Raw genomic sequence first — 14,898 nt, 5'->3', positions numbered from 1 at the left:
ACTGACATAAACTTCCTGACGCCCAACCCTGAAATGACTGGCACAGTGGTTAATTGAGACAGCAATATGCCGAGGTTTCCTAATGGATCCACTTGGGCACTAGCGCCGCAGAGAGTAGGTTTGCACTAGTTGATGCACGGCGCTGTCAGCTTCTACAGTCCCGCCACTTGTGCAGCTTCCACCGGGGAGGGGAGACAGACTCCAGCCGGACCCTAACCCGGGGCTCCTGTCTATTGTAAGCTTTCAATCCGCTCCCTCAGGGCAAGTCCAGTCGAATTTCAGCCATTGGTTTGGCTTTAGGAAACGAAGGACGGACTGAGATGGACAGAGGGCGAAGCACTCTTTTCCAACAATAACCCGACGATTTTAAAAAGTGAGGGCCCTCTCTGCAATCTCAGCCATACTCTGGCTCTCTCCACTTGCCTGCACAGAGACCGATTGCTCCCTGCAGTGTATTTCGTCCCCAGGTTTCTCGCTGAACGGCGGCCAATGCCCCTGGAGTTTAAACGGCCCCTGGGAGTCGCCCTCCCAGGCCCCACTGCTCACCTCCTCCTGGTAACAGCAACCGTCCGTAACTAAGGGCCAGCCGAGCTCTGAGCGATCGAACAGCTCCAGCGGCCAATTGAGCTCCGAGCGATCGAACGGCTCCAGCAGCCAGCCGAGCCCCGAGCGATCGGACAATGCAGAAGGTTCGGCTGGAAGTGAGCGTCTGAAATTCTGGCGCAGAGGATTCTGCGAGAATCGCCCAAGGAGTTGAAATGTGGAATGGGCAATCTACGTGCGCCTGAAACCCTCTAGGGGAAAAAGTCCCAAATCTTCCGCCTTACTTAATAATTAGCCAGTAAAAGTTAGACACATTAAACCCAGGCTAACTCCTGGGGTTGTGAATAGGCTGCGCTTGTTTTCCTTAGAATTCGGAGGGAGAAACCCCCTTAGAAGCACCAACAACCAAGGGCACAGCAGAAGTTTTAGAAGCGTTTGAAGACTATTTTCCCCTCTACTCCTTGTGGTGGGTATCTGCACCTTGCTAAGGTACAGACGGGAACCATTTGAAACATTATAGCACGCAATGCTAGGTGTAGGAAAACGTAATTAGATTTGATGCTTGATGACTGGTGCTGACATGATGTGCTAAAAGGGCCTTTCTTCATGTTCCGGGACACGATGAGGGAATTTACTGTTCATAGGCTGCAAGTAGACCCTGCCCAAGCATGTTGCAGCACCGGTAGTAATAGAACGTTAGTACTTCCAAATAAACCTGTTGGGAGTATAACCTGGTGTTGTGTGATTTTCAACTTTGTCCAACACGGGCACCTCCTCGAATTGGAGGCAGTGGTGACAGCCAGAGATTGGAAGTGGTCGCTTTTGGCTGCAAGCACTCCGCTCCTCCCAAAAACTCCAGTCTGTGGCTTTGCTAGGGTGCCTGCATAGAGATAACTTAAATTTTCAGCTCTGGACCTTTCTCATTCCTTTTGGTTTTGTTTCCTTTATGTCTGCTGTTATTTTCTCTTTTATTCCGGTTTTGTAATCATGTGTAACCAAGATAGCTCTGGAGAATAGCAACTATGTACATTTTTCACTGTACTCTTGAATTTCAATATTTGAGGACTTGTGATAATAAATTGTAATTCTACCGCATCGTTTACCTTCTCTCAATAGTTACTGAAGTGCCTTGAGAACCTTTAACCACCAAAATGGTAACGACAGCTGCAAATTGGAGTTTAATTTCAGTGTCAATTCACTCTACTGTTGTCTGCATTGATATTTATATAGTGGACTGCGCTGACGATTTGGGCTATTATGAGCAATGAGTGCAATGACCAGTTTTGCAAGTTGAACATTCTTTCAATAAATTAGAACTCAGGTGTCATGTACAATAGTCAACATTTTCCAAAATTAACTGGAAAAAATAGTTGATCACAAAATAACAGAATTGTAACAGAAGCCAGGAGGAGGCTATTCAGCCCACTGCATTCTCTGGATTCCGTGAGAGGACATTGGTAAAAACTATAGCATTTATTTGAAGACAGTTTTGCAATCATTCAGATAGAACTACAAGATCACAATGGACAGGACAAAGTGTCTGAATGCCAAATTGCTTCTTCTCTACCAGGTCTATTTTCTTTACTCAAATGACAAAAGGTAAAAAAAAAGCTACACTCCCGAACCTTTCCTGGAAGCAAAGCAGTATTATCAACTGGGAGGAGTTTCTTGCCACTTGTTTAAAACTGCAACAACTTATGCATCCAACTGAAGCACTGTTTAAGTTTAGACGTAATAATGACTAAAGGCAGCATAAGAACAGAAGCAATGTTACATTCCTTATCCAATTTTGTTGAGACATCCTTCTCCCATCAGCCAAGAGATTTGGTTAATTTACTTGCATGGAGACCCACAACAGAAACTCTGCACAAGCATTATGCTGAAGTCAAGGGAACAACATTCTTCATAGCAATAGCTTGTGTCCCATTTCCCCCACAAGTATGAATGTTCACTTTCAGATATCGATCCAATCCCCTCTTGAATGTTTTGATTGAACATGTTTCCGCCACACTCCGGCTGCACACTGCAAATTCGAACCTCTCAAGCTGCTGTTGCTTCTTTGACACATTAAGTTTGTCCCCCCTCAATGTATTGGGAACAGATTCTCCCTATTTGCATGATCCAGGCACTTCAAGATTTTGAATAACTATCAAACTTTGTCTCAATATTCTCTTTCCAAGCAAAACAATCCCAATTGCTCCAATATATTGCTACAAGTTCCTCATTCTGGTACCATTCTTGTAAATCTCCCCCTATTGATGTCACATCTTTCCTAAAGAAGTTGTTTCCTATTGTCTTTAAGAGATAAACACCAGTCAAAAATGTATCCTGATTTGCTGCCTATTATCATGCTGTGTAAGTTTACCCCACTTCTTTCCACTTATAATTGGATGTTTTACTGCCTAATAAGTTATAACTGTGGGCAAGAAATCCAGCTGTGGTTGAGAGTTGGGCAGGGAAGTAAACCTTCAAATGGCAACTACCAACACTAGTTCTCTTTTGTAGTCACTGCAGCGGTCCAAAGATTTTTTGGAGGGATTTTCAGGTTAACAAAGACATTTGTGGTCATCCTTTTCTGCTTTAAATACTTATCTCAAAATGAATATGTAAGTCTCTATGTGAAATCTCCAATATTGCCTCATTATCATTGACCAGGGTTTAATTTAATCTAGTAAAATAGTTATTGCAAATTTAACTGTACACAGTCTGTGTCATGATGTTTAAAATCTGCTACCATCATTGTTATCAAGCAAAAGAAATATGTTGAGTGAACTGCCAGGCAGAGAGAGGCAGAGGAGTGAGGTGCCCAGAAAGTAATGTTACATTGGGATCCTGACATCATTCTGTCGTCTTCCATGTTTCAAGAGCAGATTCTAAGGTAAAGGGAACCACCTTGAATCTGTTGAGAAATCAATTAAGATATTTAAAATAATTAAATATTGTTGACGTTCAATTAATTGCCAGGGCACGTTTGTTGACTTGAGTAACCCGACAAGGTCATTGAAGCAAGTGAAGAACTTTGGGAGCCTGCCTGAGTGAGAGGGAAAAGTGTTATGAAGGTGAAGGCATATATTGTACCTTAGAGGGAGAGAGAGGGGGAGAGAGAGAGAGAGAGAGAGAGAGAGAGAGAGAGAGAGAGAGAGGGGGAGAGAGAGAGAGAGAGAGAGAGAGAGAGAGAGAGAGAGAGAGGGGGAGAGAGAGAGAGAGGGGGAGAGAGAGAGAGAGGGGGAGAGAAAGAAAATGCTGTTCTGATGTGAGGAGAGATTACAAGCACCTGTGTATATGACTGGATGACAGTCTCAGTGTACAGGAAAATTGAAAATAGGGAACATTTGGCTGTGAAATGGATATCTGACTTTTGGTTGCTGTTTTGATAACAATTCGAATTTAACCAGTTTAAATTTATGCCCCACAACACTAAAACCCAATCATTCTTCCAACATCAAACCCATGACAAGATCCAATGTTGGGTATAAGAACAAGGACATTTTAAAAATTGGTCAGAGAGCAATTGCCAGAGAGAAAGAAATTGCTGGACAACTAACTGCCAATCTAACATCTTGCTCTCAAAGAAATTAGAAAACACTCTCTATTACATGTGAAACATACTCACAGTAACAAGAAATACAACGACACAAGGAGATCAGCAGAAGAGTGAAGACACAGAAGAAAAGAGACTGTGTGCTTTTGCAATTAAGTTCATGTAATTTTAATAAGTGTCTTATTGGAACAGCATTTTTATAGAGATGGATTTAGATAGTAAATTGTTGAGAGAAAGGGGGACTTGGATTTTCTTTTTTTTTGTTTAATGTTCACTATTAGAAAAATAAATTGATATTTTTTCTTTAAATAGTGGAATTCAGGAGTTCTCAGTCACTCACATTGTAGCAGATTATGTGGCAAGGTGAGCTTTTCTGCATGTTTCGTTTAACTAATAGAGGGGTTCAACCTACCATTTTGTTACAAAAGCAACAGTTACATCTAAGGATTCCAGACATAGCCAGCCACTCATCTGTCATGTGTCCCAGACATTCTGGATCATCACTGCACTGTTTTGAGGTAGAAGGAACCACATATTTGACTTCCTTTGACACTTTCATCCAAGATTGCTTGGTTGGGGAGAGTATTCTTCTCCTTGGAGGCATTCCCCTCAGTGCAGCCCCTTAAATCCCCACAGCAGAATCTGTAGGAAGACAGAGACTTGAGATCCATCGTTCCCTGATTGTCACCCCACTCTCATGGCTGCTGCAGCCTTAAACATTCAAGTACTCCAAGTCATTCTAACCCACATCATGGTCCCTTTTATTAGAATTCCTTCCTTGAACAGAATGGACACATTATCCTGGCCACCCTTTGTCATGTCAGGCAGGACGCCTTTGTTCAGGAAAAAGGCCTCAACAAAATTTGCTCATTGGTAATGTTTTTGACAGCTTGGTTGGGACGAAGTGTGAAGCATTCCACTTACGATATTGAAGTATGATAGATCTAATCAGTTACTTTTCTAATAGCTGCAGTTAAAGCATTTTAATTGAGGTAATTACAGTCATTGAGAGGTAAAGCAAGGAAACAGACTCTTCAGTCCAATCATCCATGCCGATCAGATATCCGAAATTAATCTAGTCCCACTTGTTAGCACTCGGCCCATATCCTTCTAAATTCTTCCTATTCACATACTCATCCAATGACTTTTAAATGTTATAATTGTACCTGCCTGCGCCAGTTCCTCGGCCAGCTCATTCCATACACGCACCACACTCTCTGGAAAAAGTTGCACCTGAGGTCCCTTTTAAATCTTTCCCCTCTCGCCTTAAACTTATGCCCTCCAGTTCTGGATTCCCCCAACCCAGGGAAAATACCTTGTCTATTTATGCTATCCTTGCCCCTCATGATTTTATAAACCTTGCAAAGGTCACCCCTCAGCTTCCGACGTTATTCAAACATTTTATCCAGAACTGCTAAATAAAATGTAATTCAAGATGAAGCAGAGTTCAAATAACAGCAGAGGGTTTCAGTTACAAGATGCTTGACCCGATTAAGGAAAAAACAGCACACTTGACTGGGACCACATCCACAGACAGCCTGTCCCTCCACCACTGACACACCGTAGCAGTGTGCATTACACGGTGGCTCAGTGGTTAGCACTGCTGACTCACAGCACCAGGGACCTGCATTCGATTCCAGCCTCTGGTGACTGTCTGTGTGGAGTTTGCACGTTCTCCCTGTGTCTGCGAGAGTTCCCTCCGGGTGCTCTGGTCTCCTCCCACAGTCCAAAAATGTGCGGGCCAGGTGAATTGGCCATGCTAAATTGCCCATAGTGATAAGTGCATTAGTAGAGAGTAGGTGCATGGATCTGGGTGGGTTGCTCTTCGAAGGGTCGGTATGGACCTGTTGGGCTGAAGAGTCTGTTTCTGTACTGTAGCTAATCTAATCTAATAAGGTGCAGAACTTAACCAGGGCTCCTTGAACATCACCTTTCCAACATACACCCGCTTTCATCTCAAAGGAGGAGGGCAACAGATACAGAGACACACCATCACGAGCACATTCCCTTCCAAACCATCACATCCTGACTTGGAAATTTATCAATGTTCCTTCAGTGTGGTTGGGTCAAAATTCTAGAACTCCCTCCCCAAAAGCATTGTGGGTCTACCTACAGCAAATAGACTGCAGCAGATCACGATCACTTTCTCAGCAGCAGCTACAGATGGACAATAAATGCTGTTGAACCAATGATGCCCACATCCCAGAAATGAACAATCAAAATTGTAATTCTCTGAGAAGCAAAATGCAATCTTGTAGTAACAGTGGTCTAATTCACTGCAATTCCATTTTAAAACTAGAGACTTTACACACATCAAAAGAAAAATAATAACTCTTATACACATTTCTGAATTGTGAAATCATGTTTTAAAATGCAATCAAGTGAGTATATGGTCCATTGGTATCCATTTGCAGCACTTGTCTGATCCCATAGGTCCCATGCCTGACCACAACTCCAGCTTCAGCACATTTAGCACTTGAGGCAAATTCTTTTTCACATACAGCAACAAAGTATTCATAAAGTTCTTTTCCTTCCTCTTTTCCAATGTTATAATGGTACTGCATGCTACGCCCCTTGAGTTTGCCACCCAATGTGGCCTGAGGTATAATGATAACATTAGCAGGTAGATCCAGCATTGACACATAGTTGCCTTCATTGTTCTCACACAGCTTCACATTCAACAGCGTATTGACTGTAGCAGGGAAAAAAAATAACAAAAGCTTACTATGTGCAGTACATTCATAACCCTAACTGCTTAACTTCCCTATACTTTATCAAATCTATTGGAACAAATTTGAAGAGACACTGTTATTTCAGTTGGTTGGATGGCCAGAGTGTGGATTAGAATAACACCATTAAGGTTGAGGAAGACCTGGTTCTTGCATTATGACCTGTTTCTGAAAATGTAAGGCACCGAAACACCATAAGAAACAGCCATGAAAAGTGGCCCAAAATGAAGCATTAGTAGACAATGAGCCATGGACTTGTCTTTGGCAAAGCACACATGGATTAGAACAACTTGAATTCACACTTGAATTCTATTAAATATTACATTCAAATTATAACTACTTAGCATGCTTATAACTTTAAAATTTAAACATTTTGACTCAATCTGTTTGTAGATCTATTTTCCCCAAGTCTATACTTGATCCATTCCTTTCCATTAACCTTATTTTGTGCTTATCAATAGGAGGTATATTAGAATAAAAAAACCTGAACACTTCCAATTCAGCCACCCATTGACAGAAACAAAGCTCATTTCATGGGTCAAATACTGAATTAATTACCCATCACTACACTAACTCACCTCTGAACATGCATGCTCGCTTTTTCTGATTTATACAGGAGGACATAGAAACATGTGTTGTAGCTTTCTCCATTTAAATAATATTCAGCTTACTTATTCTTCCAGCTAAAATGCATGACTTCACATTTTCCCACATTATTTTCCATCTGCCAGGTGTTTGTTCACTCACCTGACTTGCATATATGCCTTTGCAGAGTGTGTGATCCTCATGATTTGCTTTTCCACTAGTTTTTGTGCAAACCTGGCAATACAAAATTCACTTCCCTCATCCAAGTCATTAATAGATGTTGTAAATAATTGTGGTCCCAGCACTGATCTCTAAGATATTCTGCGGTTACAGATTGCCATCCTGAAAATGCCCCCCACCATCCCAAATATCTTCTATCCATACAAATATACTACCCCAACACTATGAGCTCTTTTCACTCTGTATATTGCAAAGTTATGAGCACCTCCAACTGTGAAAAGTAATCCAAGTACGCATTCAACACCAATGTGACTTCTTAGTTCCCTATTGTTTCCCCAGCCTCATTGTCTTAAGAGTTATGTTCTAGCCTCTCTCGTCCATTTTATATTTTTTTAAATAAACTCTTGCTGTCTATCTTGATAATACTTGCAAGTTTCCCCTCAAACAATTTTTCTCTTTTTTTTGGGTCATTTTTGTTGTTCACTTTTAAAACTTTCCCAATCCTCTGGTTTATCACTCAGCTTTGGTACATAGTATCAAATTGAAAGAAAAGAAATACTGTCATTAACTTTCCAGGTCGATCACAGTTAGCTTATCCACTTCCAAGAACCCTGCTTTCTCACTGGAATATTGTTGTATGTCATGAACTATTTAACTTATCTCCTCCGTGATTGTTGACTTACACTAGTCTCTGATTAAGTGACATGTTGATTTTAAAATGTTTCCAATTCCCTCCAGAGCCTTGTTCCCGCACCACCACCGCCCCCCCCCCCCCAACCCCATTCCAACGTTGTAGTCACTTCCAGTCCCACAAGCCTTTAAAATGTCTGTGATCCTAAAATTTTTGTCTCTTGCACACACATCATTTTAATTACTAATGGCTTTGCGTTCAGTTGCTGAAACCATCAGCTTATCCTCCTGACACCTCTCCAGCAATTTAATTTGCTTTCCTCCTTAAAGGCACTTCTTACAAGCTACATATTTACCAAGCTCAGGGGCATCTGACCTTACAGTTCCTTATGTAACGGTATCAAATTTTGTTTCATTACAGCAAAGTAACACTCAAAATAAATTGGAGAGGCTTCAAAATCAAAAAGGTAATTATCTTCAACAAGAGATCTGTCAGAAATATTAAAAAAGTGAAATTGAAATCTACAGGGATTTCTTAACTAAATTGGAATTTTTTCAATTGTTTCTTTTATAATACATGAAAATACCTTTATATATCTTTTTCTAATTTCTGTTGTACCCACTCAAGTTCAAGATGGCCGTAAACTAACCTTCTGTCAGGAGTCCTTCTCACACTAAACTGCTGACCACTAAGTTTCTCTGCTGGCCCCATAGAGGCTGATATTCTTCACAGATTTTTCATAAGTACTGGAACCCTCCTGTTCAAATCTGCCATAAATCACTCTCCACCTTAAGAAAAAAACCTCAACCCTCTTTATCCTGACTAACTTCCACCACTTTACTTTCCTCTCCAAAAGTTCTCCAGACACAGTTGATTTCCAAATTAGCAATTGTTTTCACATTTCCACAAACCTTGACATCATTCTCCTTTTTTTGAAACAGTTGGTCAGTTTGACCAATAATTTACTGATTTATTCCAATATTCACTGTGGCTCCTTGGCAATTTTACCGTTGTTCCTTTCAAAGATAGTGCAGGATAGGCGTGTCCCGTTGAAGGCAAAGGATAGGAAGGGCAAGATTCGTGAACCATGGATGACAGGAGAAATTATACGACTAGCAAAGTGGAAAAGGGAAGCATACATAAGGTCTAGGCAACTAAGAACACAACAGGCCCCTGGAAGAATATCGGAAGAGTAGGTCAAGTCTTAAACGAGGAATCAAGCGGGCTAAAAGGGGTCATGAAATAGCTTTAGCAAGCAAAATTAAGGAGAATCCCAGAGCATTTTATTTTTATATAAGCAGCAAGTGGCTAACTAGAGAAAGGATTGGTCCACTAAAGGATAACGAAGGAAGGCTGTGTATCAAACCAGAGAGAAATGGGTGAGATTCTGAATGATTACTTTGCAGCAGTGTTCACTGAGGAGAGGAACATGATGAATGTTGAGATTAGGGATAGAAGGAGAAAGTGAAGACTGCAGATGCTGGAGATCAGAGCTGAAAGATGTATTGCTGGAAAAGCGCAGCAGTTCAGGCATCATCCAAGGAGCAGGAGAATGGACATTTCGGGCATAAACCCTTCTTCAGGGATGAGGAAGGTGTGCCAAGCAGGCTAAGATAAAAGGTAGGGAGGAGGGACTTGGGGGAGGGGTGCTGGGAATGCGAGAGGTGGAAGGAGGTTAAGGTGAGGGTAATAGGCCAGAGAAGGGGTGGGGGCGGAGAGGTCGGGAAGAAGATTGCAGGTCAAGAAGGCGGTGTGCTGAGTCCGAGGGTTGGCACTGAGATAAGGTGGGAGAGGGGAAATGAGGAAGCTGGAGAAATCTGCAGTCATCCCTTGTGATTGGAGGGTTCCTAGGTGGAAGATGAGGCGCTCTTCCTCCAGGCGTCCTGTTGCCATGGTCTGGCGATGGAGGCGGCCAAGGACCTGCATGTCCTTGGCGGAGTGGGAGGGGGAGTTAAAGTGTTCAGCCACGGGGCAGTTGGGTTGGTTGGTGCGGGTGGCCCAGAGTGTTCTCTGAAACGTTCCGCAAATATGCGGCCTGTCTCCCCAATGTAGAGGAGGCAGCGGATGCAGTAAATGATGTGTGCGGAGGTGCAGGTGAATTTGTGATGGATATGGAAGGATTCCTTGGGGCCTTGGAGGGAAGTAAGGGGGGGGGGGGGGGGGGGGGGGGGAAAGGTGTGGGCGCAAGTTTTGCATTTCTTGCGGTTGCAGGGGAAGGTGCCGCGAGTGGAGGGTTTGGCTGGTGGAGGGTGTGGACCTGACGAGGGAGTCACGGAGGGAGTAGTCTTTCCGGAACGCTGATAGGGGAGGGGAGGGAAATATATCCTTGGTGGTGGGGTCTGTTTGGACGTGGCGGAAATGACGGAGGATGATACGATGTATCTGGAGGTTGGTGGGGTGGTAGGTGAGGACCAGTGGGGTTCTGTCCTGGTGGTGATTGGAGGGGCGGGGTTCAAGGGCGGAGGAGCGGGAAGTGGAGGAGATGCGGTGGAGAGCATCGTCAACCACGTCTGAGGGGAAATTGCGGTCTTTGAAGAAGGAGGCCATCTGGGTTATTCAGTATTGGAACTGGTCCTCCTGGAAGCAGATGCGGCGGAGGCGAAGGAATTGGGAATATGGGATGGCGTTTTTACAGGAGGCAGGGTGGGAGGAGGTGTAATCTAGGTAGCTGGGGGAGTCAGTCAGTTTATAGTAAATGCCCAAAATGTCGATTCTCCTGCTCCTTGGATGCTGCCTGATCTGCTGCGCTTTTCCAGCAACACATTTTTCAGCATTAGGGATAGAAGTTTGATTAGTCTGGATCACATTGACATAAGTAGGGAAGATGTGTTGGGTAGGCTAGAGGTTATTAAGATGGATAAATCCCAAGGGCGGGATGGGATCGATCCCAGGTTGCTGAGGGAAGCGAGAGAGGAAATAACTGGGGCCCTGACAGATATCTTTGTGGCATCCTTAAGTACAGGTGAGCTGCCGGAGAAGGTACTGAGGGATAGGATCTATTTATATTTAGAAAAGAATGGGCTTATCAGTGATAGGCAACATAGTTTTATGCGGGGGAGATCGTGCCTTTGATGTCATATACATGGACTTTAGTATGGCATTTGATAAGGTCCCCCATGGTAAACTAATGGAGAAAGTGAAGTCATATGGTGTGCAGGGTGTTCTAGCTAGGGGGATAAAGAACTGGTTGAGCAACAGGAGACAGAGTAGTAGTTGAAGGGAGTTTCTTGAAATGGAGAAAGGTGACCAGTGGTGTTCCACAGGGTTCAGTGTTGGGCCACTGTTGTTTGTAATATACATAAATGATCTTGAAGAGGGCACTGTTGGTATGATCAGCAAGTATGCAGATGACAGAAGTTTGGTGGATTAGCAGAAAGCATAAAGGACTATCAGAGAATACGGAAAGATATAGATAGATTGGAGAGTTGGGCAGAAAAGTGGTTTTCAATCCAGACAAATGTGAGGTGATGCATTTAAGCAAGATTAATTCTAGAGCAAATTATACAATGAACAGAAGAGCCTTGGGAAAAGTTGATGGGCAGAGAGATCTGGGAGTGCAGGTCCATCGCACCCTGAAGGTTGCTGCACAGGTGGATAGAGTGGTCAAGAAGCCATATAGTATGCTTGCCTTCATTGGACAGGCTATTGAATATAAGAGCTGGCAAGTCATGTTAACATTGTAAAAGACATTGGTTCGGCCACATTTAGAATACTGTGTACAGTTCTGGTTGCCACATTACCAAAAGGATGTGGGTGCTTTGGAGAGGGTACAGAGCAGGTTTACAAGGATGTTGCCTAGTATGGAAGGTGCTAGCTATGAAGAAAGGTTGAGTAGGTTAGGTTTATTTTCATTAGAAAAAAGGAGATTGAGAGTGGACCTGATTGAGGTTTATAAAATAATGAAGGGTATAGACAGGGTGGATAGAGACAAGCTTTTTCCCAGGATGAAGGATTCAATAACGAGAAGTCACACTTTCAAGGTGAGAGGTGGAAAGTTTAAGGGGGAATACATGCAGCAAGTACTTCACACAGAGGGTGGAGGGCATTTGGAATGCATTGCCTGCAAAGGTGGTAGAGGCAGGCATGGTAGATTCATTTAAGATGTGTCTGGATAAATGCATGAGTAGGTGGGAAGTAGAGGGATACAGATGCTTAGGAATTGACCAACAGGTTTAGACAGTACAGCTCAGGCTTGGAGGGCTGAAGGGCCTGTGCCTGGGCTGTAAATGTTCTTTGTTCTTCAAATGCCTTGAAACTTTAAAAGAAGCTTGATAAATGCTCATTGTTGGTGAAGTTGTTATACATAGATCTTTTAAAATTTTGATTAACTCAGCATTGGAAGTAATAGAAACAGCATGAACTAGAAACTGTAGATATTTTCTAATCAACCTGCTCATATATATTACTATACAACTCTGAAGCTGGTGGGACATGACAATCCATATGCTATATACTTACCCATTTTGGGAATAATGTCAATAGTAGCACCTTTAAAAAAGCAGACGTAGATCAATGTCCCTCTTTGAATCTGTAAATCAAGGAAATCAGAGCAAAAATATACAATATATCTTCCACTAAATGAAGAGAAAAATGAAGGTTGAGTGGAAGGTTGCGTAAACCTCCGGGAGGCAGAAGAGAGGAGGGACGGGAAAAAAAATGTTGGCGAGGGAATTAGGTGAGATGTGAAGGAATTCAAAGCTTTAATTCATTTCACAGTCCCAGAGGCCCGACACTTCCTCAGGTTCCATGCCAAACTCCGAGCTCGTTGCCAGGAGAAACAGGGCGTCGGGCAAATCTGGCGCACAGTGGCGTCACTAAACCGAAAGGAAGCCGCCCGTCTCCCATCGACTACCTGAACCCATTCAGCCGCCGCGCCTTCTTCCACCTCCTTCACTTGCAGCCGGGCAGAGAGACATTGCTGCAACAACACACGAGCAGCCATCAAAGACGATACCAGCGCCGATACTTCCGCCGGAAACTCGGGACATTGTCAGGGTCCCCCGGACCGTTAATGTGCAGGCGCTTGGCGGGATTACCTCCACGAGATAGTTGAGGTTTTTGTTCATATCTCTGACCGCGGGAACCACGGAGTATGAAAGGTGTCCTTTAAATGTCCTTCATTATGTCCGTATTGCTGTTTTATTCTGTCTCTTTACTTGCTTTGGTTCTCATTCTGGATTTGTTCAACCTCAGCTCATGAACAGAGCAGTACAAATTCCGAAACAGAAGATTCAGAATGCCACAATATCAGAATGCTACAATAAAACATTTACTGTGGGGTTCCCCTCAACCTCCGAACATCATAAGTTCCTTTTCATACATTCCCCCCCTCAACCATTTAAAAACTTCAGTCGAAAATGAAATTGAATCACAAGGTTCCAGATTCTATGCAGAGCTAAGTTCTGTAATTTGGCAATAAATGTGCTTATATTGGTCTCGGATCCTTCAGTTCGAAAGAAATAATCAGCTACGGTAACCAGGAAATAATGTTAAACTTGGACAAAACCCTTGCTAGACGTCAAATGGAGTATTGTGTCCAGTTGAGTGAACCACATTACTGAAAAAATGTGAATGTGTTGGAGCAATTTACAAAAAAAAATTCCAGAAATGAGAAACTTCAGTTGCAAGGATAGATTGGTGAAGTTGGGACAAAAAAAACAAATTACTAGAAAAGTTCAGCGGGGCTGGCAGCATCTGTGGAGAGAAATCGAAGCAAACATTTCAGGTCCAATGACCCTTCCTCAGAATAGTTTTGTTTTGACAAATTTGAGACTGTACTCCTTGGAGAGAAGATGGCTGTTGGAGATATGGTCGAAGTTTCCAAAATCACAAGCCGGCAGGACATAGGAGATAGGGAGAAAGTACTCCTGTTCATTTAAAAGAGAAGACGTTGATTTAAAGTGACGTGCCAAAGAAGCAAGGGTCATATGAGAAAACAAAACTTGTTCACAGAGAGTAGTTAGGTTTTGGAATGCACTGCCCAGAAATGTGATTGAGGCAGATTCGATTAAGGCAGATTCAATTGAGGCATTGGAGAGAGCATTGGATGATTATTTGGATAGAAATGATGTACAAGAATATGCAGGAAAAAAAAGGCATGAGATTGACACTATAGGTAATAGAACTAGTGCAGGCACAATGGGGCCAATGGCCTTACCAAGGTAATGATTCTGTGAACTAGACATTGGAATTGAACACATTCTATGAAGACAGGATTAATCTTAGCTACAATAACCTAACGAGATGAAAGCCTGCAAAATCTTAAGTTTTGGACAATATATTACTAAACCTGTGAAACTTTTGTATTGATTTTAAAACAGCTCCTTTTGAATCTTGGGCACAGTTAACACAGATTTTATTCAAACTCACGAAGTGAAAATCCACCAGTGTCTCTCTTTGAAGCAAAGTTGAAAAATACCAGGTTATAGCCTTGCATTTCCAAATAAACCTGTTGAACTATAACCTGGTGTTGCATGATTTTTAACTTTGTCCACCCCAGTCCAACACCGGCACCTCCACATCATCTCTTTGAAACAGTCTGCATGACAATTTAGGTAGTTTACAGCTCACTTGTCATTGAATATTTTAGCAATTATATCACATACCCTTATCAATAAATAAAGCTATACCAGTAGTGCAGATGTTACTTTCATGCACTCATTAACCCTATGAAGCATTGTGGTCACTGG

The 14,898-nt window shown here is 42.6% G+C and overlaps 2 protein-coding genes across 6 annotated transcripts in view; both read right to left on the bottom strand.

The window, feature by feature from the left end:
• The window catches only part of heatr5a (HEAT repeat containing 5a), a 129,127-nt gene extending 128,421 nt beyond the window's left edge, over nucleotides 1–706 (bottom strand). For 3 of the 5 annotated variants that reach the window (XM_072568984.1, XM_072568983.1, XM_072568990.1), the window contains exon 1: nucleotides 424–706. The gene's annotated coding sequence lies outside the window, so the exon portion shown is untranslated. The remainder of the gene's footprint in view (nucleotides 1–423) is intronic. The other 2 variants (XM_072568985.1, XM_072568986.1) reach the window with 1 other exon arrangement.
• A 5,721-nt stretch (nucleotides 707–6,427) lies between these two features.
• On the bottom strand, nucleotides 6,428–13,240 carry dtd2 (D-aminoacyl-tRNA deacylase 2). The gene is made up of 3 exons (XM_072568992.1): nucleotides 13,062–13,240; nucleotides 12,668–12,737; nucleotides 6,428–6,776 (listed from the first exon to the last, which is right to left on the bottom strand). The coding sequence occupies exons 1-3, from the start codon at nucleotides 13,149–13,151 to the stop codon at nucleotides 6,451–6,453; spliced, it is 486 nt and encodes a 161-aa protein (XP_072425093.1). The 5' UTR covers nucleotides 13,152–13,240; the 3' UTR covers nucleotides 6,428–6,450.
• Nucleotides 13,241–14,898: the final 1,658 nt, after the last annotated feature.

This window comes from Chiloscyllium punctatum, chromosome 4 (genome assembly GCF_047496795.1).
Source record: "Chiloscyllium punctatum isolate Juve2018m chromosome 4, sChiPun1.3, whole genome shotgun sequence".
NCBI classification, from domain to species: Eukaryota; Metazoa; Chordata; class Chondrichthyes; order Orectolobiformes; family Hemiscylliidae; genus Chiloscyllium; species Chiloscyllium punctatum.
The sequence above is the reverse complement of the archived record's forward strand: the minus strand, read 5'-3'. Positions and strand labels throughout refer to the sequence as shown.